The sequence below is a fragment of the Falco naumanni genome, chromosome 14, assembly GCF_017639655.2.
Source record: "Falco naumanni isolate bFalNau1 chromosome 14, bFalNau1.pat, whole genome shotgun sequence".
Lineage (NCBI taxonomy): Eukaryota > Metazoa > Chordata > Aves > Falconiformes > Falconidae > Falco > Falco naumanni.
In genome coordinates this window covers 4,717,296-4,743,212 of record NC_054067.1, presented here as the reverse complement: position 1 = coordinate 4,743,212, position 25,917 = coordinate 4,717,296, and the positions used below count along the sequence as shown (strand labels likewise).

The following is a 25,917-nucleotide window of genomic DNA, read 5'->3' as shown; positions in this document are numbered from 1 at the left end:
CAAACAAAAATCTCTGAAAATGTGAAATGTGCATATGTCAAACACTGCACATCGACATGTAGTTTGATTCCATGGAAGAAATGTTACAGAGTACTTACCTGGAAAGACACAGTCGTATCCATAGCATGTTGTTCATCATATATCATTGTCATCCTTGCATGAAAGTGATTTAAGCCTTTGAGCTATCAAGGAACTAAGTTCTTCCCATCATAGGGATCACTACTGTTGGACCTCCTGGCCCACCTGGCTTACCTGGTGAGAGAGGACAGAAGGGAGATCCAGGTTTACCTGGTGTTTCTATTCCGGGGCAACCAGGACTTGATGGACCACGAGGACCTCCAGGACCACCAGGTCCTCCAGGGCCACCTGCACCATCTGTTCCTCCTGGTAAGTGATGACCACACACACAGCAAGTAGAAGAGACTGAACAGCTTTGACATTCATTCTTTTATTTTCTTCCCCTCCCTCCCCTCCCTTTTTTTTTTTTCAATTCCACCTCCAAAGATGTAGTTTATCAGCAGCTGAAGTCCATGAGCTATTCATATACATTCTCCAAGTCACTCCCATTGCAAATCAGGACATTTGTAGGGGAGCTCTAGCCTTAAGGACAATTACAGAATTTTGGAATTTAGTGGTGTGAGTTGCAGTCTGGCTTTATCCTGCCTCTTTCTACCTCAGATGAGCTCTGCTGTGATTTATCTGTAACATGCAGCTAGACTGGGCAAGAAGGTATCTTGTCAGACATCAGGGACCTTTGTGCTAACTCACACAGTAATTACAGTCCTCCAAAGCCAAGCAAATTTGGCCCAGATACACAAAAATAATTTTTTTCCAATTTATGTTACATCCTATTTAATCCACCTATTAGAAAGTTACGTTAAAATTTATGCATAAAGCAGGAAGTAACCACTTTGACCCTGCCTGGACTAAATTCAGCTTTCATGATACGATCTAATCAATGCTTGGAGGGAGTGTTTCCTTCTAAGAGTTGTGATACCAGGAGAGTCAAATGAATAATTTTTCACAAGATTCCAATTTCATTTCATAGATATTCCAGTGTGTAGACCACAAAAAATTAGCTTGGGAGTGGACACTTTGGATGAAGGCTCTTAGCTCCTTTTTGGTATAAGGGAAGTAGGGATTGGGAGATGGAGTACGAGAACTGGAAAGCCGTAGTGGAGAGGAGCTAACATGATTCAGGGAGCAATAGTTGGCATTGGCTTTTTAAGCCCCCTAACTCTGATGATACTTCATACACGTGCATTTATGATATGAGGCTGACTAGCAGAATGTAGTGTAGAGATGGAATTCTGTAGGCTGTGGGAAATAGTGGGAGATAGTTGAGGTTATGAAAGAGAACTGATTACTGTTGTGTAATATCCTGAGTGTTTCATTTTGAGTTTGGATTAGATTGGTGGGTTGTCATTATCAGTCCTCTGTCTGAATTGCCAAAATGTTTGGTCTGTGATTGTGTGGGTATATTAAAATATTTGCACAAATACTAGGAAGTATATTTTTGTACATACATTCAACGCTGCTGTTAGTCTAACACAAATTCATCATTAAACCTCTCAATTTTCCCTAGGTGAAGGGTTATGTGAGCAGGGGCCACCAGGTCCTCCAGGAATTCCAGGACAACAAGGCTTTACAGGGGAGCGAGGCCAAAAAGGTGCAGTGGCATGGCTATCTTGTTTTTTCTCTTTTTGTTAAAACTTGTTAAACAATATAAACCCTGTATTAAATAAGGATAAACAGTGACTCTTCCTAGGGTGAGTGCAGATATTTTCTGTTTCTGAGTAAGAAAGCTGTTTTGTTTGAGTGTAGGATAGTCCCTCATGTAGTGTTAAAGCACAGGAATCTCAAAGTGACTGAGGGTACAACCAATGCTAGGGCCTAGCATGGATCATGGTGAAATTAAAATGGAAGTTCAGGTTTATGAGTATCTCCCAGGTAGACAGCAACTAAATGCTTTGTGACAGCAGTTACCAGTTCTATGTGAAAAAGTTTTACACTTACTTCATGAAAAAAATTGACATTTTTAATGGAAAGCAACACTGAAATTAGAAATGCAAGATTCCTAATTTGAATTGGTCAATCTACAATGAGTTTGTTTGTTTGATAAGCAAAAGAAAGACATCTTTAATGTGTATCCTTGTTTCCAAAAAGACAACCTTGCAATGAGGATGCTGATATGGGTAAGTGAGAATCTTTTCCTAGCTCAACCATGGACATCCTAGATGACTTTGGGCATCTCACTTGATTGTGTACTTCTTTCAAACAGAAGTCTTTTTTTTGTCATGGAGATTATAAGGATTAATTAATTACCCTAAATTAAGTACTTAAATAGTACATTGATGAATGTCAGAAAAGTCTTTATGTGAAGGAAATTCCTAAACTTATTGAAACCATTCTTTCTTTGGGGTTTTTGGGGTTTGTTTTTTGTTTATTTGTTTTTTAATGAAATAAGTTCAGTCTATTGTCAAATCAATGAAACATTCCCAGTACTCTTGGACTTGCACTCTTGGAGTTTAATTAAAGTTTGGGATTTTGATATATGTGTTTTAGAGTTGTAATTTGAAGGGTCAAGTACTTACTTTAGAAGAAGACTCTTTTACTAAGGAGAAAAAGTCCACAGTTTTATTTTTCATTATTGAAAACATTTTTTCTGTTTTAATTTATTTTGCATTATCCTAAATAAATTATAATCATATCTGATATTAGTTGTCTGACTCCTAGCAACCAAAAAACTTCAGTTTGGCTTTTATGGGGGAAGCCTTCTAATATTTAAGCAATCATATAATTACATAAAATAATAATTTTAGACATGGTATTATAGTTCAGTAGCAAGAAAACAATTGCTGTTGTGCTGAATTCTTTTAGTGTTGTCTAAGATCTGATGCTTAAGTATACTTTTTCAATGCAAATCTTTTTAGGTGATCAAGGAGACACATGCTTCAATTGCATAGGAGCTGGAGTAACTGGGCCTCCTGGGGAGAGAGGACCACCAGGACCTCCAGGTAGTCCAGGTAAGCTGAAGTCTTCACTATTCTGCTTATTATATTCCATACAGTCACTTTTGTATCCTAGTATCTGTGTATAATGTTAATGATATCTGTCTATTGTGTACAAATCCAGATGCAGTTGCCAGCTCCAGTAAATACTTGGTGCATGTCATATTTAGCCCAGCTGGGGAGTGTTAGGAAGAAACAGGCTGGATATGTGTAAAAAAATCACTCATTTTTTGAAAATCTAGTCTTTCTAAAAAAAACCCCTCTGATCAAAGACAGACGTCCAAGCATTCTGTGTTTTGAAGGTTTATGATCTGCTATAGATTTAACTGAAAAAGAGAAATTAACTTCTACTACTTGCTATTCCTGAAATGATAGAGGAGCTGGAAGGTGTGACATTTTTTGACACTACTGATTAAACCTAGAGTTTCAGAGTTTGTTCTGCTCAAGTAAAATCAAGTTCTCCAAAGAACCCCAACTAAATCTTGCCTGGTCTTAAAAAAGCTTAGCTACTATCTTATGCAAACAGCATGCTTGATATTTACAGCTTCTACAGTTTTATGTTTTTCTTTTATGTTTTTCTGCACTACTCAGGTTCTCCTGGTTTTCCTGGACCAAAAGGTGAAAAGGGGCTTCCTGGATTAACTGGCCTTGTAGGGCCACCAGTAAGTGGTGGTGTTATGTTCTGGTGGGAAAACAGTGTCTCATTTATCTTGCATGTTTGGTAGATCTGTACACAGCAGACATGAATTCTTGTCTAATTTTTTTTTTCCATAATTAGCTTGAATGCATAATTCTTGTATTGTGCCAAACTCAGAGAGGAAGTGAAAAACTTCTTTTTTTTTCTTTTTTTTCTTCCCCTTCAGGGATTCCCAGGGTCCCCAGGTGCTCCTGGGAGACCTGGTCCTAAAGGAGACCCAGGGGATGTCCTGACTTCTCCAAGAATGAAAGGTGACAAAGGAGACCCCGGCTTCCCAGGACCTCCAGGTCTTCCTGGCATAGATGGCACTCCTGGGCGAGATGGACTGCCAGGTCTACCTGGCCCTAAGGGGGAACCTGTGAGTTACATTTTATGCTGTGTCTGGACAGATGTTTTGGGAGGTCCTGGATGTATTTGACGTAGTGCAGATCAAAGGACTGGCAACTGTGCTTTTTTCTGAACGTGACTAACACAGTAATTCTCTTCAGTAGATGTCAATCTAGTGATGATATACAGAGCTACTCTCTGAATCTGTCAGTGCCTCTAAAAATAAGCTGAGACCTCTTGGGTAGTATCAGATGGTCCCTTCTTCCATTGTCTATATTTCACATATGTAGTGTGATGAATTAAGTAGCCAGAGTTAGACCTTATCTCAACCATGTTAGTAAGATGTAGGCAGCTGATGGCCTTGAGAGTTAGAAGGATGGAAACTCTCAGAGTTTCAAAAAAAAACAACAATGAAACACTTTACTCCTTTGCTAGTAAAGATACGTTCCTCTTTCCCATCCTGCTCTTCCTTTTTTCAGGGCAGTGTTGCATTCAAAGGAGAAATGGGTATTCCAGGTGATCCAGGAATACCAGGTCCTCCTGGAGACAAAGGACTTCCTGGACCTCCTGGTTTTGGTCCACAAGGTTCACCTGGTGAAAAGGGCATCCAAGGTGTTTCAGGCCGTCCCGGGCCTCCTGGGGTTCCTGGTGAGTTGTTCTCTGTGTGCTATTGAACAAAAGCTGTAAAATCAAGTTTTGTCCTTTTGCTCCAGATAGTTCTGAGAACATAATGCTGCTTTTAAAGTTTTCTCAAAGGCGTTGTAAGACCTAATATTTGTAAGCTCCTTTGCTGAAGGTCATCACAGACTCACAAAGTGAGCAGAATTTGTGCCATGTTACTATAGGCACGTGACTCACCGTTCTGCTGTGACTTCTTGAGAAGCTTCTCTTCAACTGACTATAGTGGAAATATATTGTAACCACCATGTGACTTACGCTTAATAATACTGCAACTACAGCATTTTTTGAAAACAAGGGTTTGCTTTGAACAAGTCTACTTTTGTTACTTTCTTGTCAACGACACAGATCCTGATCAAGTTGTGTTGGTGTCAGCTATGGAAAGTACTATACACATGATGGTACCTAGAAGGAAGCTAGAAAAAATAACATTTCAAGAAAGCTGTCTTAACATTAAACAATGTTTCAAATCCTCTAAGTGCTATAGGGAGCTCAGGGGCAGATAGCCTATTGGGTAGTCTTGCTGGTTTTTAAGCTCTTTGTAAGCTTGGGATGTGGCTAGCATCTTTCTCTGCTCAAAGGAAAACAGAGAAGAAACTCCTACTGAGTGATGAAATATTTCTACTTTTTGGGTTTAGGTCCAAAAGGTGACCCTGGCCAGACTATTACAGAACCAGGAGTTCCAGGCCCTCCTGGTCCTCCAGGAAGAAATGGTGACCCAGGTCTTCCAGGTAAAGCAGCAACTAGATATCCGGGGAATTCCAAGAGCTTTTAATTCTGACTGATTCTTGATGACTATGTTGATTTTCTTCTTTTTGCAGGAGATCCTGGTCAGCCAGGTCAGCGTGGCTTATCAGGCATCCCAGGTGCAAAGGGAGAGCCAGGTATTCCTGGCATTGGACTTCCAGGTCCACCAGGCCCAAAAGGTATGTTTACAGCCATGTTACTGTATTGTACTGGCTGCAAGAGGAGACATAGAGGGTTGTGTCTCTTCACTTTTTCCCGGCGGGTTGATTTCTGTCTCTAGAAACCTTTAAAATATATTTGTCTTTATACATCTTTGTAATAGTTTCAGAAGCACTAGGAAAAAAATCCTGCTGAGCTGTTATTCCTCTTTTCACGGTAAACAGTAAACCAAGGACACAAAAGTAAATGGGTAAAACCCTGGGAAATAGTGAATGTTGAGCTTGAATCAATAAATGATCTCCAAATGCTGCCCTAAAATATCAATGTTTCCAATGTGATCTGTGTAATTTTTATTAAAGCACAAAGCACAGGGAGTCCCCTCCTCTGAGAGGAGTCCCAGAGATCCTCTGTGCAAAGACTGTGTGCTCAAAAGATAATCTCAACCAAACGGGTACCCTCAAGTGTGCTTGAAGAAGCACAGAACCTGTTTTCAGATACCACTTTTCATGGGTCGAAAGCATTTCTGGAAGTGTTCTAATGGTCTCCGGTGTCCTCTATTCTGCTGCTCTGACCTCCCTGTCATGTTAGGTTTCCCAGGGACTCCAGGCCCCCCCGGAGCTCCAGGAACTCCAGGTCGCCCTGGTCTAGATGGACCTCCTGGACCACCTGGTTTCCCAGGACAGAAGGTCTGTGTTTGCTTGTTTAATATTAAACTTCACTTTCATAGAGGTTCTTCTGCATCAGTGGGAAGTTGGTGGGGAGGTGGGGAGGATTTCACCTGTTGTTGTCAGCTTTTGATGGTGTGGAAGTTCTCTACTTGAGGTTTGAGTGAGCATAGGAAAAAAGAAACTGAACTCTAAGATGATGGGCATTTTTTTCTTTTTACTTTAACATTTTTAGGAGAGGCTGAACTTAGAAAACTTCCTTTCAAAAAATAGTTTGTTTGTTATAGGGGGATCGTGGATTTGGAGTTCCAGGACCACCTGGACCCCCAGGACCACCAGGCACAAAGGGAGTTCAAGGGCCCAAAGGTGATCCTGGCTTCCCAGGAAACCCTGGTCTCCCAGGACGGGCAGGTTTTGATGGAACTCCAGGGCCCAAAGGTATGGAGAACTCTCCCCTTTTCTGTTCCCTGTTGAACTTTTAAAAATGTAGATGTGCTGGCAGCCATATGGCAGTTAAATACAAGCAGTGCTGACTTCAGAGCAATTACTTCAGGGCCCATTTTCCCAAATCAGACACACCTGTGTAAATGGAAGCTTGTGTTCTCAAAAGGCAAGCATGCAAGGGAGTAAATACCAACCTGTGGGTCCGTATCTGAAAGTGTATTCTTAAGACAAATCATGTTAACGTTGGGGTAAAACTTCTTCAAGAGAATAACTGTCATTTAGATGTGCTGTGCTTCAATATGCAGAGGGTTAGCAATTCATGAATTCCTGCTGTTAATCATTGTCTGTATTGAACTGCAGAGCATGCCTGGTTTGCTGGAGAGCATCTGTTGAGTTTGATGTGGATTATGATGCAATAACATTTCTCTGTGTAGCCCTGAAATGTAAACTGCATGCATTCCACACAGAGTGAGGACAAATCACTGGTTTTCAGAAATACCCTCTGAAGTATGGTGGGTTTTTTCCCTTTGTTTGCATACAAGGATGAAATTTTGAGTACAACTTCTCTACTTCTGACAGCAAGTATCTCTGAACTGAGTTCACTGTTTAACTAAACAAGAGCATTCTTTTAGGTGAACCTGGACCAAGTGGACCACCAGGACTCCCAGGCCCACCAGGCATCCCTGGCATTGGTGGTCAAGGTCCACCTGGATCTCCAGGACCTCCAGGTCCTGTTGGCCCCCCAGGTAAAACTCGCATGAATTGTACACTTAGGTTATCTCTGGCATACACCAAGCAGGTATACAGCATGCTGAAGGCCCCACTGAACAGGTAGGCAAGGAAAGGCAGAGACTTCCTATCTATTAGCTTGGCTGCTTTGCCAGTCACGCAGGCAAAACTTGGTACATCATGTTTTTTGCTGAAATGGGAAGTGGAATTACATTCAGCCCTGCCATTTGTACAACTTGGGGAGGTGTCAAGGGTGTAAAAGCTCACTTTGGAGAAGGCTTGGAGCCTCAGCACATAGCCTAGAAAGTGTTGTGAGCAGATAGTGACAAAATCTCTGTGAAGTTTATCACAGGACTGTTCAGGACAAGACAGAAGGGAGCACAATGTCAGTGCAGAGGGCTTGGGGATACAGAAGAGGATGGAAGCCACCTTCAGCTGCCTGTACTGCGCTGTCATTACATTGTTTCAAATAGGAAGATGGTTCTTAAATTCCAGAGCAGTTTTCTAGTTTACCAAAGTATGTTCCAAATTTACTGAGTGACAGGCATTTTTAAATAAATTTTACATTATTATCTCAAAAATTAATTTCTGACTTGGAAAAAAAGCAGACAAACTCAATCCCCTATACAGTGCTATTTTTCCTCCCTCTACTTACATGGTGAGTGCAAAATCATGGGAGTAATTCAGATTCAAGTTTTCCCTTATGTGGCTAGGCACTTTTATTTTTTTTCCTTTTTTCTTTTTTTCCAAGATGGAAGCTGAAGCACAATTTGACTCTGTTAATGTGGAAAGGAAGAAAGCATGAGTATTCCAAACTAGCTGGTTCATTATTTTGTAGAGGAGAAAATGTTCTCCAAGTAACGATATGATAATGTTTTAACGAAAGCCTGTTAGTAAAAAAGGCTCTACATGTTCATCTTGTCATAACACACCTGGAAAAGAAGTTTAGCATTCCTGTTACAGAAACCTCTGAATTCTGGGGTTCCTGATTCCCTCACACACACTTGTTTTTTCTGCAAAGCCAACAAGTTTTGTGAGTCCTGATAGGTTTAAAGTAGGTTGACAAAGTAGAATCTAAAGATATTGGTAATTAGGAATACATCTCTGAAGGGAGTTTGATTGTCTTTTGTCTAAAATGACTGGTGACTGATGAAGATACAAACTTGTTTCATCTCTGTGCAGAAAGGGTGCCTGTGCATACGTGCACATCATTCTATTCATAAAGTTTGTTTAGGGAAGTTTCTTTTCTCCTTCATTTGGTGGATGGGCTTGCTGTGCACCAACACCTGGTGTTGCAAATGTGTGGCAGTCACCACAGTGACTCTGTCCTCTGTGGACTTGAGCATGCCTGCTGCTGAAACACTTCAAACCCCATCTGGTTCTTGCCATGCCTGTGTGACTGGTTACATTGCATGTCCATGAACTACACATTTTGAATGTGTTTGTATGCCAGCACTCGGATTGGCGTTGTTCACAATGCATGCTGAAAACTTCATGGCCAACTGTGAGGCCGTCAGTCAAGATTGGTTGTTCATATTTAGATCTTTATGAACTGTGAGATTCAGTGAAGTGCTTAACTTGAAGGCAGGCATGCATTTCAGTAAGTAGGCCCATGGAGTTTGAGTTCTACTCACAGACATGAAGTGCGGGTCCTATTTAAGTATACTTTTTCACAAGTTTCCCAGCGGCGAAAGGAATATGTGGTCGCTGCATCAGCAAGCCTTGAATGTGTCCAGTATTAAGAGCTAGGGACAGGTGTCTGGACAATGTGCACAGAAGTTCCCTGAGCTAGCAGGTGGGTCCTCTGCCTGGTTTACAGTGTTTACTATACTGTCCTGAACCTATGGTTGCACCTGAGGCTGAGCTGAAACAGAAGGCAACACAAGTGTGTATTGGGGGGGGGGGGGGGGGGGGCTGTGTGCAATATATTAGTATGTGTCTGAATGTTTCATCCAATGCATGTTCTTTTGTCTTCCTGTAACATCTCTTCTGGTGCTAGCCAGAATTTGATTTCATGTGATCACTGATTTATTCTGCAAAATACCAGTTTTGACAAATGTGCAATTATTACTAGCATTTGTAGATTTGAAATGCTTACAGTTTCGCTCTTCATGTCTGTACTGACTAACCACTGGCTACTAACAGCGTGGTGACTCTGAAATACAGTGCACGGTTGAAGGTCCCACTTGAGAAGTCCTTGTGATTTCCCTTGGCACTTCTCTTTCTCTGTTTTGTGCAGAATGCCTTACCTTCCTGTCTCCCATCCCTTCTTTGTTTTACTAGGCTGTTTTGATTCTCTTCCTTTTTGCAACATTAGGGTAAAGTTTCTGGGGCTCTGTTTTTCACATAATTTGGAAAATTCTTTAAAGGATTTCCCTGTTCAGAATTCCATTTCTGTGCACCACCACTTCTTCAAATAGTTTGAAGTTATTCTTTTTTTTGAATATGTAACAAATTACTTTAGAATTTATTGTCGTCTGTATTGTGATATGGCTACATTTTTGAGAACCAGAAATTCAATTTGAAAGAATTTATATTTGAAAAAGTATCTTTATCATTCTAGATATGGAGTTTGTCCTATTACTGGGTTACATATAATTTTCTTACTAATTTTTTTGCCACTTGCTTGTGGAGACCCCTTAAACAGAGCATGTGCAGTCCCTATCCATCCTCTGGTACTGTTTTTCTCTGCAAAGTAAGCAGTTTCAGGCACATGACACCATAGTTTAATGCAGTGATAAGCTGCTGCCAGAGGGCAATATGCTTATCATTAAATAAGTGGAAATCTATAGCCTATGCTGTCAAGAAAACTTAATCTGCTTTTTTAGTGTGCAAAGAACACATCATGACATCACTCCTAAACTTGTTCCTGTAGTCAGAAGTGGGGGTCACCATTACAGAGTTATAGTAATACTGCCTTGTAGTAATTTATGAGGTTTTGGCATGGTGTTGTCATAATCTCAGTAGACTGTGCTAGGGTATGTAACGTGCAATATACAATTTCTGTAGGTGTAGCAATGTAAATTTGCATAATAGAACTAAAAGAATGGGGGGGAAATTGTTTTGAGGGTTTTTGTGTTATAAAGAAGCAGTATCTTTTGAAAATCCCTATTCGAGGGGATGTACCAGAACGTGATGCAGATCAACAAGAAGTAGGTTGGTAGGGTGTATTCTCATGTTCAGGAGGTGTCCAAGCCAGTCTCTACTAATGACAGTTTTATATAAGAAAAAGTTCAGAAAAACCTTGTTCCCCAGTTGCGAAGAGAGTACTCAACAAGGAGAGAGGGGGAAATAATATATTTTTTAAAAAAATGTACCGTCAGTATTTGAAAATATCTCACAGAGTTTCTTGTTTCTGCATAAAGTGGTGGCTGCACTTTGAAAAAGACCTCGGGTTTCCTTGCAGTCTGGCTTCCCTTAACTGCATTAATGTTGTATTCTTTGTACTTGGATTTGGTTTTGGTAACTTCAGGGTAGATTTTTTTTTCTTTGTCCTAATTGTGTGTGCTTTATTTTGTTTCCTAACTTAATGCCTGTTACAACTCCTTACTGCTACCTGTCTCAACTTCCTGATGAGCTCTAACTCGTTGGCTTTTGAACCTCAGGTTCCCCAGGTACTGTGGTTTCTTTACCAAAGCCTTTTCTTAACTTCAGATTTAAGATTAATCCTTTTTTGACAGCTACATTTCCAGAGTGAGCATCCTCACTGATACAGTGCACTGGAGGGAAGCAAGCTGTCTGCTTGCTTCGGCAGTGCCTCGAGCTCAATATCATTAGCATTAAACAATCTTAAGTGTATTTTGACAATTCACATTTTTCATTCGGCAAAATGTAATGCAATGCAGAATTTTCTTATCCTTCAAAAATATTCAGCTGATTGTTATACTTGTAAGAATCTCAATGATAAAATACGAATCAGTCTAATCAATCTTGGCTTTTTGTTTTATTAATCAAACTTAAATGATTGTTGAAGAGAGTTGTTGTTTTCCTTTTGAGATTATTTTTTTAATTGCATTCGTTACAACTTGGTACAATTTTGGTAATGCTTCTCTTCAGGAGAATATGGCTTTTTAACACCTGGAAGCCATTCAAACATAAACAGCTTTAGAAGAATTTCATATGTGCTAGGAATGGACTGCAGATAAAACTTAGCTATTCCTACAGTACGACACCCAGAGACACATAAATCTCAGCCTTGCCTTACTTTTTGCTAAAAGATTTTGTCTTTAACAACATTGTCTAGGGTTGCAGGGCATTCCAGGGGAGAAAGGGGATCCAGGTCCTCCAGGCTTCGACGTTCCTGGTCCCCCAGGTGACCAAGGAGCCCCAGGATATCCAGGACCCCCTGGTCTCCCAGGGCCTCAGGGTTCACCTGGACCACCTGGCCGGGATGGCGTACCTGGATTTCCAGGTAAGTTCAATTGTTTACCTGTGGACAAAGACCAAAGTGTGGTTACAGGTGGATACTCTTTCTGCTTGCACATGCTAGCTTAATGAGCTTCAGTGTTTATCCTAGCTATTTAAAATTGGGTACGTGTAACCATTACATCCAATACTTTTTGAAAAAAAATTGTAACAAAATCTGTTTTGTTAAAAACCTTGTCACCTCTCCACTCTTCCCTGTAACTTGATTCAAATATTTTCCGTGTTACTTTCAAACATTAATTTGATCATCATTGCTAGTACACTTTTCTGATTTGTTTTGTGATTGATTTTTTTCTAGTCACTGCTGCAGTTTAGAAAGAGAATTTTTTTAAAGGAAATAATTACAAATGCTATCAAGTGTATCCAACACATAGTTTTAAATATTACTTTCCTTATTCTGTGTGTTAGACTATTCATTTAGGATATCTGTTTTGCCCTCTGAAATATAAATCTCAAAAGTGAATATTAAGAATCTCTGTCTTTGGATAGAGGGGGTGATAGAAAAGATCCTAGAAGTAGTGTATCCCTATATTGTCTTTTTGGCTTTCAACAAATTCAGGTTTGCTTTCAAACAAGTATTTATGTTTCAAACCAGGGAACTGAATTTATTGGAGCTATAAATATGCTTTCTACCATAACGAACAGTGCATTGCAAATTGTCTTCCCAGGACTTAACTGTGGAAAATTTGCCACAATTTTCAAGTGTCATTTCATCTGATTTAGACCTATACAAGAACTGAGTGCTTGCAGACCCCTTAAAACAGGCTTTGTATGCGTGTGCTGGTTAGTAAATACCATGGAGATGCAGGGAAGTAAAAGTTAGGTACTGACAGGTTTTGAGTTTTTACTCAGAATGACAATGGTGATTCAATGCATTTAGGTGCCAAAGGTGAGATGGGCGTCATGGGAACTCCTGGTCCTCCAGGGCCTCCAGGAACTCCTGGAAGAAATGGCCTGCCTGGCTTGAAAGGTAATATTTGTTTTATCCACCCCTTAAGAGAATGCAGAATGCTGTTTTCAATGTCCTGTGTGGAAAGAGGCTTTGTAATACTAACATCTAGATCTTCATTACCAGAATCTGCTTAGATTATCTTCTTTTGACAGTGCTGTGATGTTCAGAATTGCTTTGCAATTTTAAGCCATAGCATTCAGTCACTCTTTTTTTAATTGATGTCATGAAATGTTAACGATATTTAAAAAACTACCTTTGGACTGATAGCATTTGAAGCAGGGCAATATTTCCGGAGTATGTTGTAAAGTCTGCTTTAAGTAGCAGAAAGAAGAATATCAGTAGCTTTGGGTTATGGAGTCATCCCGAATCAGCTCTATAGGTATCACAGAGAAACTATTCTATCTACATTTTCCCAACCCCCTTGTTGGAGATGAAATTTGAAAGAGTTTTGCAGAAGAAAAACTCACTCACCTCTGCAGAACAAGGAAGCTGTGAATCCAAAGCTGCTTTAGCTGTTGCAACTCCTTTGTGCTAGTGGCACGGTGTGGTGGGGCTCCAGGAGCTCTCTCGGTGTGGGTCTTACACATATCTGCATCTTCTGACCTGGGCTGGCCAGAGCTGACAGACTGCAGACTGCAGCCATCCCTATGCAGTCCATTCACACGGCTTTGTTCTAGGGCATAAGAAGCTGTGGAGAATCTTGCATTAACTGAATGATCATTTAGAGAATTCCACCTTCATCAGTAAACCATGGACTCCCTGTGTAAGAAAAAGCATTACAAATATTTTAGCTTACGTTAAGGACTCTTTTTTTTCCCCTTTTGTTGTCTGTACCTACTGTAGGTAATAATGGATTACCTGGTCCGCCAGGGCCTCCTGGACCAGTAGGACAGAAAGGCATCAAAGGTGAAGCAGGCCTGCCAGGTCCACCTGGAAAACTTGATCCGAAACAGCTAGGAGCTAAAGGAGAAAAAGGCGAGCCAGGTGTTCCAGGTACAGAACTTTGCATGTGGGTCTGAGAAGGCGGTTTGTCCTCTACGGATAGCAGTGACCTGTAACGGAATCCACCGCAGTTCATTTTTTCTTACAGAAAAAAACTCAGAACGTAAAGGTGGCTTAAGGTTCTCTTATTTTAGGCGCTTTTTTAAAGTGGTTCTATGGCTAAGTTACTCTGTATGGTTGGTTTGCAGTGTCCTTGCTCATTGACTGTTACTATTATTTGGCATATGGCAGTATTGTAATAGCACTAAGGTGCTTTCAGCGGGATTACGATTCGATCTTCTAGGTGTTATTCCTAAACATGATGCAAGATAGTTGCCATGGCTGCTCTGCTGGCTGCATTCCTGCTGTCTTGAAGGCCCTTGGGCCTTTGCCTTGTAGGATGGAATTGCACAAGTCATCTGCTCATGCATCACCTCCAGATTCTCCCTTTGGGTACCTCTGTAAGCTTACCTTCTCCTGAGTTAAATGTCATTTCTGTGTGTTTCTACTTGGCAAGATGGTAGCCTGGAAGGTTTTCTCAATTCATTCAAGTCTCTTCTCTCTCTTTTGCTTCCCCCTCCTCCCCCAGACAACCAGAACCAAGGGTTCTGATGTCTCCTTTGAACTCCTAATTTAGTCTGGAGAAGAGTAAAAATATTCTGCGCTAGAGAGAACCATCATGCCTTTCTCTAATATCGGCCCAGCCATTATTGTGCTAATTTATCCATTGTATTAGTTTCTGTGAAGCCTAGATAGGATCCTAAGACACTTGTCTTTTTTTTTTTTTTTTTTTTTACCTTTTTCTTTTCTTCTCTCTATTAAGTAAAAGCTGTAGAGGGCAGATTCAACTATGCCTGCAGGGCGGCACAAAGATATTGTATGGGATGATAAGCACATACAATTTGTAAAAATCTGCTAAAATACCTTCATTACTTTTTATAGTATATCAGTCCCAAAGTGCTTCTGGCGTAGCTATGTAGTTAAACATGTATATAAATAATCTGGATGAATACAGAGAGGTTAGCATGGAGCCTGATCATGTGTAAAGGCAATCCCTTCTGAATGAAGTATAGTAGCATTGGTCATAAAGTTATATTTTCCTCTACTTACTCATATTGTTCCTGTTCTGTAGTTACTATAAACTTTCCAGAAGTAATATTTTGTGTTCTGTGATACTTCTTTTTGCCGAACTAGGTGGAATTACATTTACTGAAGAAAAATCCCTATTTGGATTTTTATTCACCTATAGCTACAGCTGATCTCTTAAGGTAAACAAAAACATACAGTAATAGTAGTAACAGTAATAATAATAAAAGGTGTCTTTTTGCTTTGAGGTATTCCTGGTTTATCAGGACAGAAGGGTTATCAAGGTCTCCCAGGTGACCCAGGCCCACCAGGACTTAGTGGCCCACCAGGTGTGCCAGGATTGCCAGGTAAGTAAACAAGGCCTCACACAGACAGTTTTGATGTATAAACATTTACCTGTGTTTTTATCACATGGGATTGGGATGTTAATTCAGGTATATCTAAGCAAAGCCTAAGGATTCACACTTAAAGCTGCAGCACAGTTTTGGGACATTTAAAATTATTATCCAAACAACATGCTTTGAGCTCTTTCCTTCTAACAGACCCAAAAGCAGTTTTAAGCTGATCCCTTGAAGATTAGGATAGCTTTTAGGATGATGGGAAAGATGGGGCTTGAGCAAGCAATATGACTGCAGGATTGGCCAACAGGACTTGTCTGTTTCGTATGTTTATTTCTTATATTGTTAGTCATTATACTCATACTTCACAAATGGCTAAATGAATGTGTTGCAGGGGCTGTCTGGGTGTCACATCTTTGCTTTAAAGAATTGCAAGAATCAAGAAAACTAATTATTTTTGCAATGCATCTTCCTACAGGTGTAACAATTTATCTGAAATCTCGAATCATTGCTCACTATGTCTAATGTACTTCTTGCTCTAAATACCTTGTTGGGCTTGGGAAACTTCTTTGACTATTTAGGACACAAACTAATTTGAGCATTGTAGGTCGCATTTAATTTCATAATAGAAGTTACTGGATACCTGTGGCAGATAAGAAAGATATCATGTGTTCATTCTGCAGAACAACTTGTGAGAGACCAAGCCATAGCAGTACTAAATTGTTTCAGATGGTTACTAAATCATAGACTGAGATTGGACCCATTTCATTAGACATTTCAAAACAAAGAAGTTGCCCTGATCAAATCTTGGCATGGAACAAACTGAAGAGGTTTAATATTTCACTGCAAATAGATGTGAAAAAGCATGTAGGAGCAATATGAGGCCTTTGTAAATAGACAACAAGCTTATTCATATAAGAATGCATGAATATCAGAAACTTTTAACTATTGCAATTAATTAACTAAAACCACAACTTTCGTAGGTATCAAGGGAGATATGGGGCTTCCTGGGCAGCCAGGACCAACAGGACCTCCAGGGTTAAAAGGTGCCATGGGAGAGATGGGCCTACCAGGTTAGTTTCTGTGCTTGTATTTTACTTCATTTTGGCTGGTGTTTTCCTTTTATGTAGTATAAAGATGGATCTGCTTGTGTGCAGTATCTAATAATGTATTTAAACAGCAGTGCAGTTGAGGAATACATAAAGCCCTACATACATATTTGATGAAATAGTACAATGTCTTAATTGGAAATATCCATTAAAACAGAACATGCAAATAGCAAATATCTTGTAAATATGTATTATTTTAAAGCGCTTACAGATGTAGAAGCAGAATCATCTACATTTTTTAACTTTCATACTTTTTGCGTTTCTCAGATTCCAATCTGAAAGTTCAGGAAAAAAAGATTATTCTGTAAACCCACCTGTCAGAAGACAGATATCAGACACAAGCAAAAGGGGAAGGAGAAAGTGAATTCCGTTATTTAGAAAGATTGCTGAACAAAAATTCCAGTTTCTGAAGATTCTAATATTAAATTGTGCCTAGATATTACAATGAGATATTTGGATTTGTGTAAACTAAGGATAAAAAAGGAAAGTTTAGAAGTGTCATGCAAAAAGTCATGAGAGTTTTTTAGATAATTGTTTTTGTTTGTTTTTAAAAATAAAAACACATTAGGTACTCAAAGCCAGCCAGTCCATTTGTTAGTCCTTTCTAGTTCACTTGCTGTAATTGAAGTGATTTCTTTAAGCCACTGCAGAGCTTTTATTTATATTTTTAAAACTTGTATTTTATCTTTTGGACAGGTCCCCCAGGGATTAAAGGCAGCCAAGGAATAGCAGGACATCCAGGTCAACCTGGGCCTACAGGATTTCCTGGACTGAAAGGGGAGAAAGGTGACCCTGGTCTTTCAAGCATCGGTATTCCTGGTCTCCCTGGACCAAAGGTATATTTCCAAAATTCTTGAATAGAAAAATCCATAAGGAAATTAGATTCTGTATTGATTTTTTTTTAAACTATAACTTAATATATATTATGTATAACTGTAAATATCTATATAAATATACAAATAACAAGCAGGGTTGACTGTGGTTTGTTCTTTTCAGGTGGGATTAAAAATTTCTAATTGTAAAGATGAAAATATTTATATATCATTTAATCTGGTTAAAGAAGATTGTTTACCAGACCTTTCAAATAGGGTTCAGTTAATGACCTACTCTGCCCTGTGACACCCACTAATGTTTTGGTAGTTGGTAGGGTTTTACACAATTAATATCATTGTTCCCATGTCTAATTATGTAGTTAATTATAAAAAATTAACACAAAATGCATTTAAGAGTAAATTACTAATGACACATCATGATTACTGCTGCTTAAAATTGTTAAATCTATATAAAACATTTGCACTAACGTTTGCCTACCTTATCCTTTGTCACCCACAAAAAAGTGACAAAAAATCCTACAAGTCTGGCTGCCTTCACTGATGCCTTACAAACAATGCCAAGCAGTAGTTAATTTAGCAAAAACATTGCATTGTTAAAGCTCCACAGATTTCTTTCTTTCTTCTGTGTTATCATGGGGTAAAAATCTGTCTCTTCTGAAAGAAGAGAACCTTTTTTCTGTAATGTAGCCAGTTCTGAGGAAAAGCTATGATGCTCTAGAAAAAGTTGTAGAGGAAAATTGTTAATAGCTTTACAGTTGTTATTTCCAATGAATTTTCTCTGTGAGATGGTTAACATTAACTGGATATAAGAAGTGCACACAATATAATGGTGACATTTTTGTGGTGGTAAGACCGAGAACATACAAGAAGGGTTTACCCATCTTGCAAGGACTGGGCGCTTATCTCTGCTTAATGTTTTCTAGGGTGATCTTGGTTTGCCTGGGTACCCAGGTAGTCCAGGCAGTAAAGGTATTGCTGGAAATCCTGGTTTACCTGGATTTCCAGGCAGCCCAGGTGCAAAAGGAGAACCAGGCCTTCCTGGATTCCCAGGTAATTCTGAAGAGGATTTTTTTATTTTCTCTTTTCTTATATTGGTATATGCATCTAAACATAGTAGGTAATTGCTGGAGGACTGCAGCTTCTTCCAAAGTTTCTAGCAATGTGCTGCTTCTAAGCTTTGTGCTGTTGGAATTGTCACTGCAAGAGTAAGTGTGTGAATGCATCAGTTAAGAGTGCCTCCTGAAATTATTCATCTGCTCTGAGGGTATGTAGCACTTGTGATAACTAATGCTCTCCACTCCCCACAGCAGTCAGACTCTCACCTTTTCTGACCCACAGGATACCTGTGTTTGGCTCCATATTTTTCCTTCATGAATTGATAAAGAAGTGTCATCGGGAAAACTAGGCTTTTTTTAATAGTATTTATTGTCTAAAAATACATTCTAAAGAGAAATCTTTTTCTGAAACATAATGAATTAGGTTTTGCACTCTCCTTTAAAAAATATTGATAAGGATTGTTTATGGGTATGTGTGTGTATATATATATATACATTCTCAAGAAACAAGGCTTTTATCTATGCTGCATTTGCAGCAATAAAGGCTGTTCTACAAGCGTGCTTGAGCTGCTTTAATGTAGGAAGTTAGAGAATTTGTAACAGTGTAGTCATGGCAGCAGGAAGCTTAGGAGAGAACAAAACCTGGCCAGGAACCTGACAGATTTCAACCTCTGCTTCGTATCATGCCTGAAGGACTGTGAGCAGGCAAAATGGTGTATGGAGACACTACTTTGATCAGGCTCAGCTACTGTTTGGAGCAGACATGCTGTAATGGATTGATTGTTTTTCCTACCTCCCACTGAGCTCATGCTGTAGGGGTGAGAATCCAGTGTAAATTCTAAGACCATTGTTATTAAGATCCTTTTTCAGGAAAAGAGAAGAGAAATGGGGAAGGGCTATCCAACCACAGTTCATAACGCTTTCAGCTTGTTGGCAAGCAGAAACACCTCTCTCTGAAACGGTCATTTGCTAGTAGAGTGCCAGACTCACTGTGTCCCTGGCCGCAGGCACTCAGCAGCTAAGGCGACAGAGGCTGGAGAGTAGCAGTAAGGACAGTTGTGCTAGTATGTTTTGTTTCTGTACGTTCTTTGCTTTATAAGTCATCTCCTTGATCAGCTGTAAATCTGCAAAACATGCATAAATACAGTATCTTGATACACTTAGCTCATTTGTTACTCAGGACACCTCAGATTATAGCATTTCAAGATCTGCTGAAAAGCCAGTTTTCTGTTTAATTTGATTGAAATGCCCGTACTTTACAGGAACACCCGGAATTCCAGGACCAAAAGGTATCGAGGGGCCTCCAGGTAATCCTGGCCTGCCTGGACCACCTGGGCCAGTAGGTAAGCATGAACAGTGCAGCAAAGGTCAGCTGCTTCTGTGAAAAACATAACACACCAAGCCGCTTCCTTGCTTATCTTTTTAACATCATGAAGATGCATCTGTACGTATATGTATGCTCAAACACCATGGCACACACTTAGTTCACTGAAATTAAACAGAAGAGAATAAAGTTTTAACTTCACGACTTGTGCCTGCTGTCATAGTCATATCATTAGCTATTGAAATAAGAAGTTAACTGTTTCAGTATTGACCAGATTTTTTTTAATATATATATATAATATGCTAAGTACTCCAGTGGTCTAACCTGCTTTTGTAAGAGCAAAATCCTAATTCATCCTAAAGGGAAGATTTATATTCTTTTTGCAAACACTAACTGCTTAAAAGTTCACAGGCTTAAAAGCCTTTTCTAAATTGTCAAAGGGGAGAGAGAGAAAGGTTTTAGTTTTAAGATTACACCCTTGTGAATTTGTTATTACATTGTCACACCTTCAGATTTAGATGGTGGGGAGGGTGGGGGGGAGATTGCTTCATTTCTTTATTGTGGGTTAGGCACTATTGTGCTAATGTGTTCTAACCCTCTTTTAGGTGAAACTGGTCGTCCTGGCCCTCCTGGTCCTTCAGGGGAGAAGGGACAGCCTGGTCGAGATGGTATCCCTGGACCAGCTGGTCAGAAGGGTGAACCAGGTTAGGTATCCTTCCTGTTTTCTCCTCTTCACTCGGTACTGTGATGTCCTGCTTTGTCTAGTCTGTTTTTCCTATAACTGCCCACACGCCTTCAAAGCTGCTGCTGTGGTTCCCAGTTGCTGAAGGGTTCACAAAGGGTGCTGTCAAGCTGCTAATGAAGCACAGGACAAGAATTCAGTCAGCTCTTAGATTTTTACTATCCAACTTCAACACCAGCCCCTGTTCCTGTATTCCATGTTAGCTCTATTGCTTCAGCTCAGTTACAGAATGGATAAACAGTTAATGTCTGCCTTAAAGATAAACTCCCAACCAAAAATACAAATGTATGAACTCCCAAAATCTGAAAGAGCATCTTGTGAATGGATGAAAATACCTATGAAAGTTACAGATGCATTTTGCAGTAAAACCTCTAGTTTTGGTGTAGACTGGTAGTGAATGAGAATCCTGGTAGTCTCAAGGAATCAGAGATCTAGATGAACTGCACTTTCATCATTCTCAGCCTCATATTCCTGTTTGTGGAGACTTGAAAGCTAAATGATCGTTATTAACTGAATCTGTTTCTTTTCAGGTCTACCAGGTTTTGGGCGCCCAGGACCTCCAGGACTCCCAGGATTGTCAGGTGAAGTTTCTCTGTTCTTTGTTAAAAAGGTTGAGTGTAAATTATTCCTTAACACCAAAAAAAGAAGGGCATGTTGTATGTTCTGCAACAAATGAATGCCATAGCAACAACTAGAATAACAGATTATTTTTTTTCTCAGCAGACTGTTTTCAATTAACCACAGTAATAAAAACACTCATTACTGACTACCAAATTTTGTAAATTAGCAGTTATGCAGACAGAATAAATCCGCACAGGATTATAGTCTGCATTGTGCAGAACTTTGTAAATAAACTCAGTAAATAAAGCATTCATACAACTGATGACAAATGAAGCCGCTTTGAAAGTATAGCTGCTTGCTATATTTTCAAAAGCAACTTCACAACCTAAGTTATATTACTTTCCAGTAGCCTTAAAGCTCCTAAATTCCTCAAGCTTGTTTGAAAATTTTGCAAGTATGTCTTAACTTTTAGCAGTGACTCAAAAAAATGAAGTCTTAATATTGACAGATCTCTTCACAGAAACCGTTGCTTGTAGGCTTACAAACTCAGAGGATGTTTATGAATTGCAGTATCACTGAGTAGTAAAGTGAGTCTTAGTAAGGCCTTTTAATATGTCGGAACCTATAGCACTTCCTCCTGCAAGAATTATTAGCCCTGACTCTTTTCTGAATAGTAGACCAATTTTATACGGTCTCAGTGCACAAACGAGGTGAGTTGTGGTCAGACCTGTACTTTCTGCAAGAGAGAGGAATGGCTCTGCAAATGGATCGTTGGACTCCTTTGTATACCAATTTGTAACAGTATTCCTAAATGGCTCTTTGGTTTTACAGGGCAGAAAGGAGAACTGGGGTTACCTGGCCCACCAGGGCCCCCTGGACTTCCAGGTCTGAAGGGAGAACCAGGTTTCCAGGGATTCCCTGGTCTACAGGGTCCACCAGGTCCACCAGGATTACCAGGGCCACCTCTGGAAGGTCCTAAAGGTAGCCCTGGCCCACCAGGTGTTCCAGGAAGGCCAGGTAAGAGTGTGATCCATATCTATCAACATCTGCCAGTACTTTCATATTTTGCTGGTAGGTTATCAGCCTTTACACTTCCTCCATTTATTTGGATGGATAAGTTTAAGCCTCATGGCGTAGGTCTTAATGTTTGTGGGCAACCAGAGGATTTTGTTGCCAAAAGTAACAGCATCTAAAAATAAAACAGCCTCAGTTACTATTAATTTCTGATACCTGGCAGCAAAAATCTAATGCGTTAATAAACGGGAGATTCTCCGCATGCTGTCACAGTAATCATCTAGCGAGCACGATATCGACTTTTGAACATCTGATACCTTTGCAGTATTGTCACGTGATCAGCAAACGTCATTGCGCACAAAAACCCAAAAGTAACAAACCCCATCATTTTAAGAGTCATGAAAATCAAATTCACGCTAGCATCACAGCATGATCAAATTGGATAGCTGCCTCTTCATCTTCATGTCACATAACAAAAGTCATTGCTCCATTGTGTCATGTGGCTTCCATGGACTCAGTGCACCATCATGCCGTGTTCATCTTTCCATTCCATGTTTACATTTTGTTCCTGCACCAACTAATTCTGGGAATGAAAAAATCAGTATTCTGAGTTAACATTGCTGAGCAACTCCCTGGCATGTGTTAGAATTTGATTTGTGTCATCGAATATTTATTTGCATTTAGGTACCGCTCTTGAAAAATCTAACTTTAATGAACCTGTTACAGCTCTGGCTCAAGCTTTTTGCTGTATCTTGAGTCCAGAAGCACTTTGCCACCAGTAAGACTCATCTCCCTTAAAATGCTTGATATTATCCTTAGAGGAAACTACTTTAAACCAAGCTATTGATTGATTACAGTTTTTTTCTTTGCATATTAATGGAGAAGTAATATTTTTATTTCTTGCCTTCAAACTGTGAGCTCAGATTTTTCTGTTACTCAAAGATTTGTTTGGGGGAAGTTAGTTTTGAATTCGTACATTTGTAAAGTATCTGCTACAGATATATTGTTTGTTTTGGGGTGTCAAGGGAGAGTTTAGTTTTGCAGTACACACTTGGAAAGATTTAAGGTTCACTTTTTCCTCATGCTTGTTTCTGATATAGGAGGAGGCATCCCACTGAAAAGTGGTTTTTTAGGATGGCATTGGATCAAAATATTTTCACTAGAACTAGAATTGAGTAATATTTTATTATTCTCAATGGCAGTATGAGCTTTTCTTTTGTGCAGAGTAGGCTATGAACTCATCTGTTCTAGCTGTGCCTTTTAAAAATGAGTCATTACAAACAACATTTGATTTTAATTTATAACACCTTAAAACTGGGGTGGTGTTTGCCAGTATAATGAGGTTTTCTTTTATTCCTAGCAAAAATACTTGACTTGCGTGGTATCCTAATCCTGCTTTTTATGTGCCTGCTGTGGAAAACCCCTGTGGGTTAATAATTCACAGCCAGTCACAATGTCTTTCTGGTTTCCTATGTGGGTAGCAGGAGGAGGAGGGCATGCCTTCCCCCTTTCTCCTTGAGGTACTTACTCCCTGCTGTGCCCCAGGGGCAATAACCAGTCAGTAAAGCAACCCTGCCACCAGTTGGTAGTCCTGATTTGCTTTCCGCTTTCTGTGTGGCCTTGTTGTTCACTGGCAGGTGGGAGTACGGGACAAGTAATCCCAGCTCTGCTCACGGTTGTTACGAGTTGCAGCTGGGGCAAGTGGGAGAAGGAGTGAAGGGATAAAAGATGGCAGGATGCTGAACTTGGGCTTTGCAATTTAAGTGTGCCCAAAGAAAGACCTAAGACATCCTAGCTGTCAAGATCTTCCAAAGGTATTTTTTCTGTATGTAGAGTGGTACAGCAACTAAAATTTTGGCATGGGAAGCTGACTGCTCCGTAAGAGTATAGGCTTTCATTTTGAAAAGATTCTTATACAGAGGGTATCACCAAACTCTTACAAAAAAAAAAAAAAAGAAAAAAGTAAACCAGCTAAGCAGTTCCTGCTGCATGATAGAACTGCCAGCTGAGGTTGTGGCACTGCTGTAGTACTGGTGTTTTTATGAAGCTTCTCATCTTGTTCACACTGCTCTGTGTAAGGTGCTTACGGGCTCTGCTCAGCTGGGGAGGCTGAGGAATGGTGGCACTCGTTTTGTGCGGTTTTATGAGCACTGGCAGGGGGCAGCCAACCAGTGAGCTTCTGCTCAGCCATGTTTGCTCTCTCTTTCTCTTTCTTTCTCTTATTTCCATTTTTGTTGCATGCAATGTACGACGTGAAGCATTTGTTTTGCTCAGTTATGCGTGAACTAATGTGGATAAACCAAACTATTATTGCAGTTCTGGTACAATCAGCACTCCAGCCTTTTGTTTCAAATGCTAACACAGCCTATTGTTGGAACGCTGCTTTTGTAACATTTCAACATAAGGCAGTTAGTCATAAAAGCAGCTGTGTGGCTGTCAAATTACTCCCCTTCTAGGGACATAAATAAAACCAGAAGCAGTATATGTATACTGTTAGTTGTTGATTTCTGGGTATATTCTAAGATTAGCAAAAGTGGTGAAGTCAAACGTGATGTAGCTCTCCGACTTCAGTTGAGTTGCCCCTAAACCAAACATTGTGAGATGGGTTTTGGGATGGATTTATTAATTCATTATCAAATTAAGCCGATTTCCAGGGCAACACAACATTGCTGTTACTCCACATCTATTTTAATTGCTATGAATAATAATAGTTTGGTGGTTTGCATACTGTGTGTAAAGGAATATTGAGCTAAAAAGAAAGGTTTAGTTGAATAAGTTAGCTTGTTGATATTTCTAACAATTTTGATGTTTTTCCCCTTGTTCTAATGATGACCTTGGTGAACTCTGACCCCCTACTCCCAGGTCCCTCAGGTTAGCCCCTTAACTCCAAAATAATAACTTTGCATGAAAATGAACGTATATACTTTTGCAGTTTCTAAATGTAGATATGCTGAGTCATTTTTCAGACATACCTTTTAATTTGTGGTAGAAAAGCAAAGCTCAGAGTTGGCTTTCAGGCTCTTGCATGTTGTTGTAGGGCTGACGCTGGAAGGACACGGTGGTGTTCTCCCCATGGTGGAAGATGATGTGGGTCCAGATTTGCAAGGCTTTGATAAAGTGTCCCCAGCTGTGACACTTGTTTTAGCATATTTATTCTGTGCCGTTAAAAACAATATATGCTGGGTTTCATCTTTTTTAAAAAAGCACATTGCACTGTCCTCCCATGTCTTTGCTGTATAATTGGTTTTCCAACTTGGGCAAGTGATGGTTTTCATTTTTGTAACCCCTGCTAACTGTTCATTTTGGACACTCTCAAGTGACTTAAATAAATTAGGTGCTTCTTTTATACCAAGTGTCTGTAGGAAAATTTATAGAGTTAGTGTGATGCTTTACATCCCCAACTTAGAACATTATAAATTTACAGTGCAGAGAAATCCTTATTTCCATTGTTTTGCTTCACCAGCACATTTAGAGAAAATGAGGAAAGCTTTTCCTTTAACATATATTTAATGAAAATGGAGCATACAGCCCTCCCCTCCCTAATGTAGGGCAGTGGAACAGGATTGGTTAGAACATCACCATTTTCACAAGCTTATCGTGATTTTAGCATACCAGCATGTAGCACGAGCCAGCTCTTGGGAAGATTTTTAACATCTGTGTCTAGATTGAAAATGACTTAGTATATCTATTTAAAAATAACTATGTCTTTAGGTTTTGCTATGATGATTTCAGGAAGCAAGGAACTGTCATGAAAATTCAATAAAGGAATACACTGTAGTTTTTAGCGTGCTGTCCTAAGTACTGTGAGGTAGCAAATGTGGTAGCTCCTGATATCTGAATTCTCGCTTTATGCAGTCATGTAAAAAAAAAATGAATTCAGCTTTACCTTTTCATTAAACTGAGGTCACACAAGCAGTAACCATACTTTCAAAAGGTCATCATGGGTATGCAGAGGGGAACTTAACAATTGTGACTTAACATTGTGACTGTGCTCAGCCAGAATTCAATATCAACCAGTACAGGACAGATTTATAAATCAT

The 25,917-nt window shown here is 39.7% G+C and overlaps 1 protein-coding gene across 5 annotated transcripts in view; it reads left to right on the top strand.

The window, feature by feature from the left end:
* COL4A5 (collagen type IV alpha 5 chain) overlaps window positions 1-25,917 on the top strand; it is a 93,603-nt gene that overhangs the window by 50,533 nt on the left and 17,153 nt on the right. For 2 of the 5 annotated variants that reach the window (XM_040614185.1, XM_040614184.1), the window contains exons 20-42: window positions 214-387; window positions 1,586-1,669; window positions 2,934-3,026; window positions 3,603-3,673; window positions 3,875-4,066; window positions 4,515-4,683; window positions 5,352-5,444; window positions 5,535-5,639; window positions 6,208-6,305; window positions 6,572-6,722; window positions 7,361-7,474; window positions 11,063-11,071; window positions 11,701-11,868; window positions 12,763-12,852; window positions 13,678-13,827; window positions 15,150-15,248; window positions 16,223-16,312; window positions 17,045-17,184; window positions 18,105-18,231; window positions 19,499-19,579; window positions 20,166-20,264; window positions 20,833-20,883; window positions 21,695-21,880. In XM_040614185.1, the coding sequence (XP_040470119.1) occupies window positions 214-387; window positions 1,586-1,669; window positions 2,934-3,026; window positions 3,603-3,673; window positions 3,875-4,066; window positions 4,515-4,683; window positions 5,352-5,444; window positions 5,535-5,639; window positions 6,208-6,305; window positions 6,572-6,722; window positions 7,361-7,474; window positions 11,063-11,071; window positions 11,701-11,868; window positions 12,763-12,852; window positions 13,678-13,827; window positions 15,150-15,248; window positions 16,223-16,312; window positions 17,045-17,184; window positions 18,105-18,231; window positions 19,499-19,579; window positions 20,166-20,264; window positions 20,833-20,883; window positions 21,695-21,880 (2,634 nt within the window). Of the gene's footprint in view, window positions 1-213; window positions 388-1,585; window positions 1,670-2,933; window positions 3,027-3,602; window positions 3,674-3,874; window positions 4,067-4,514; window positions 4,684-5,351; window positions 5,445-5,534; window positions 5,640-6,207; window positions 6,306-6,571; window positions 6,723-7,360; window positions 7,475-11,062; window positions 11,072-11,700; window positions 11,869-12,762; window positions 12,853-13,677; window positions 13,828-15,149; window positions 15,249-16,222; window positions 16,313-17,044; window positions 17,185-18,104; window positions 18,232-19,498; window positions 19,580-20,165; window positions 20,265-20,832; window positions 20,884-21,694; window positions 21,881-24,739; window positions 24,749-25,917 lie in introns of all 5 variants that reach the window. The other 3 variants (XM_040614182.1, XM_040614183.1, XM_040614186.1) reach the window with 3 other exon arrangements.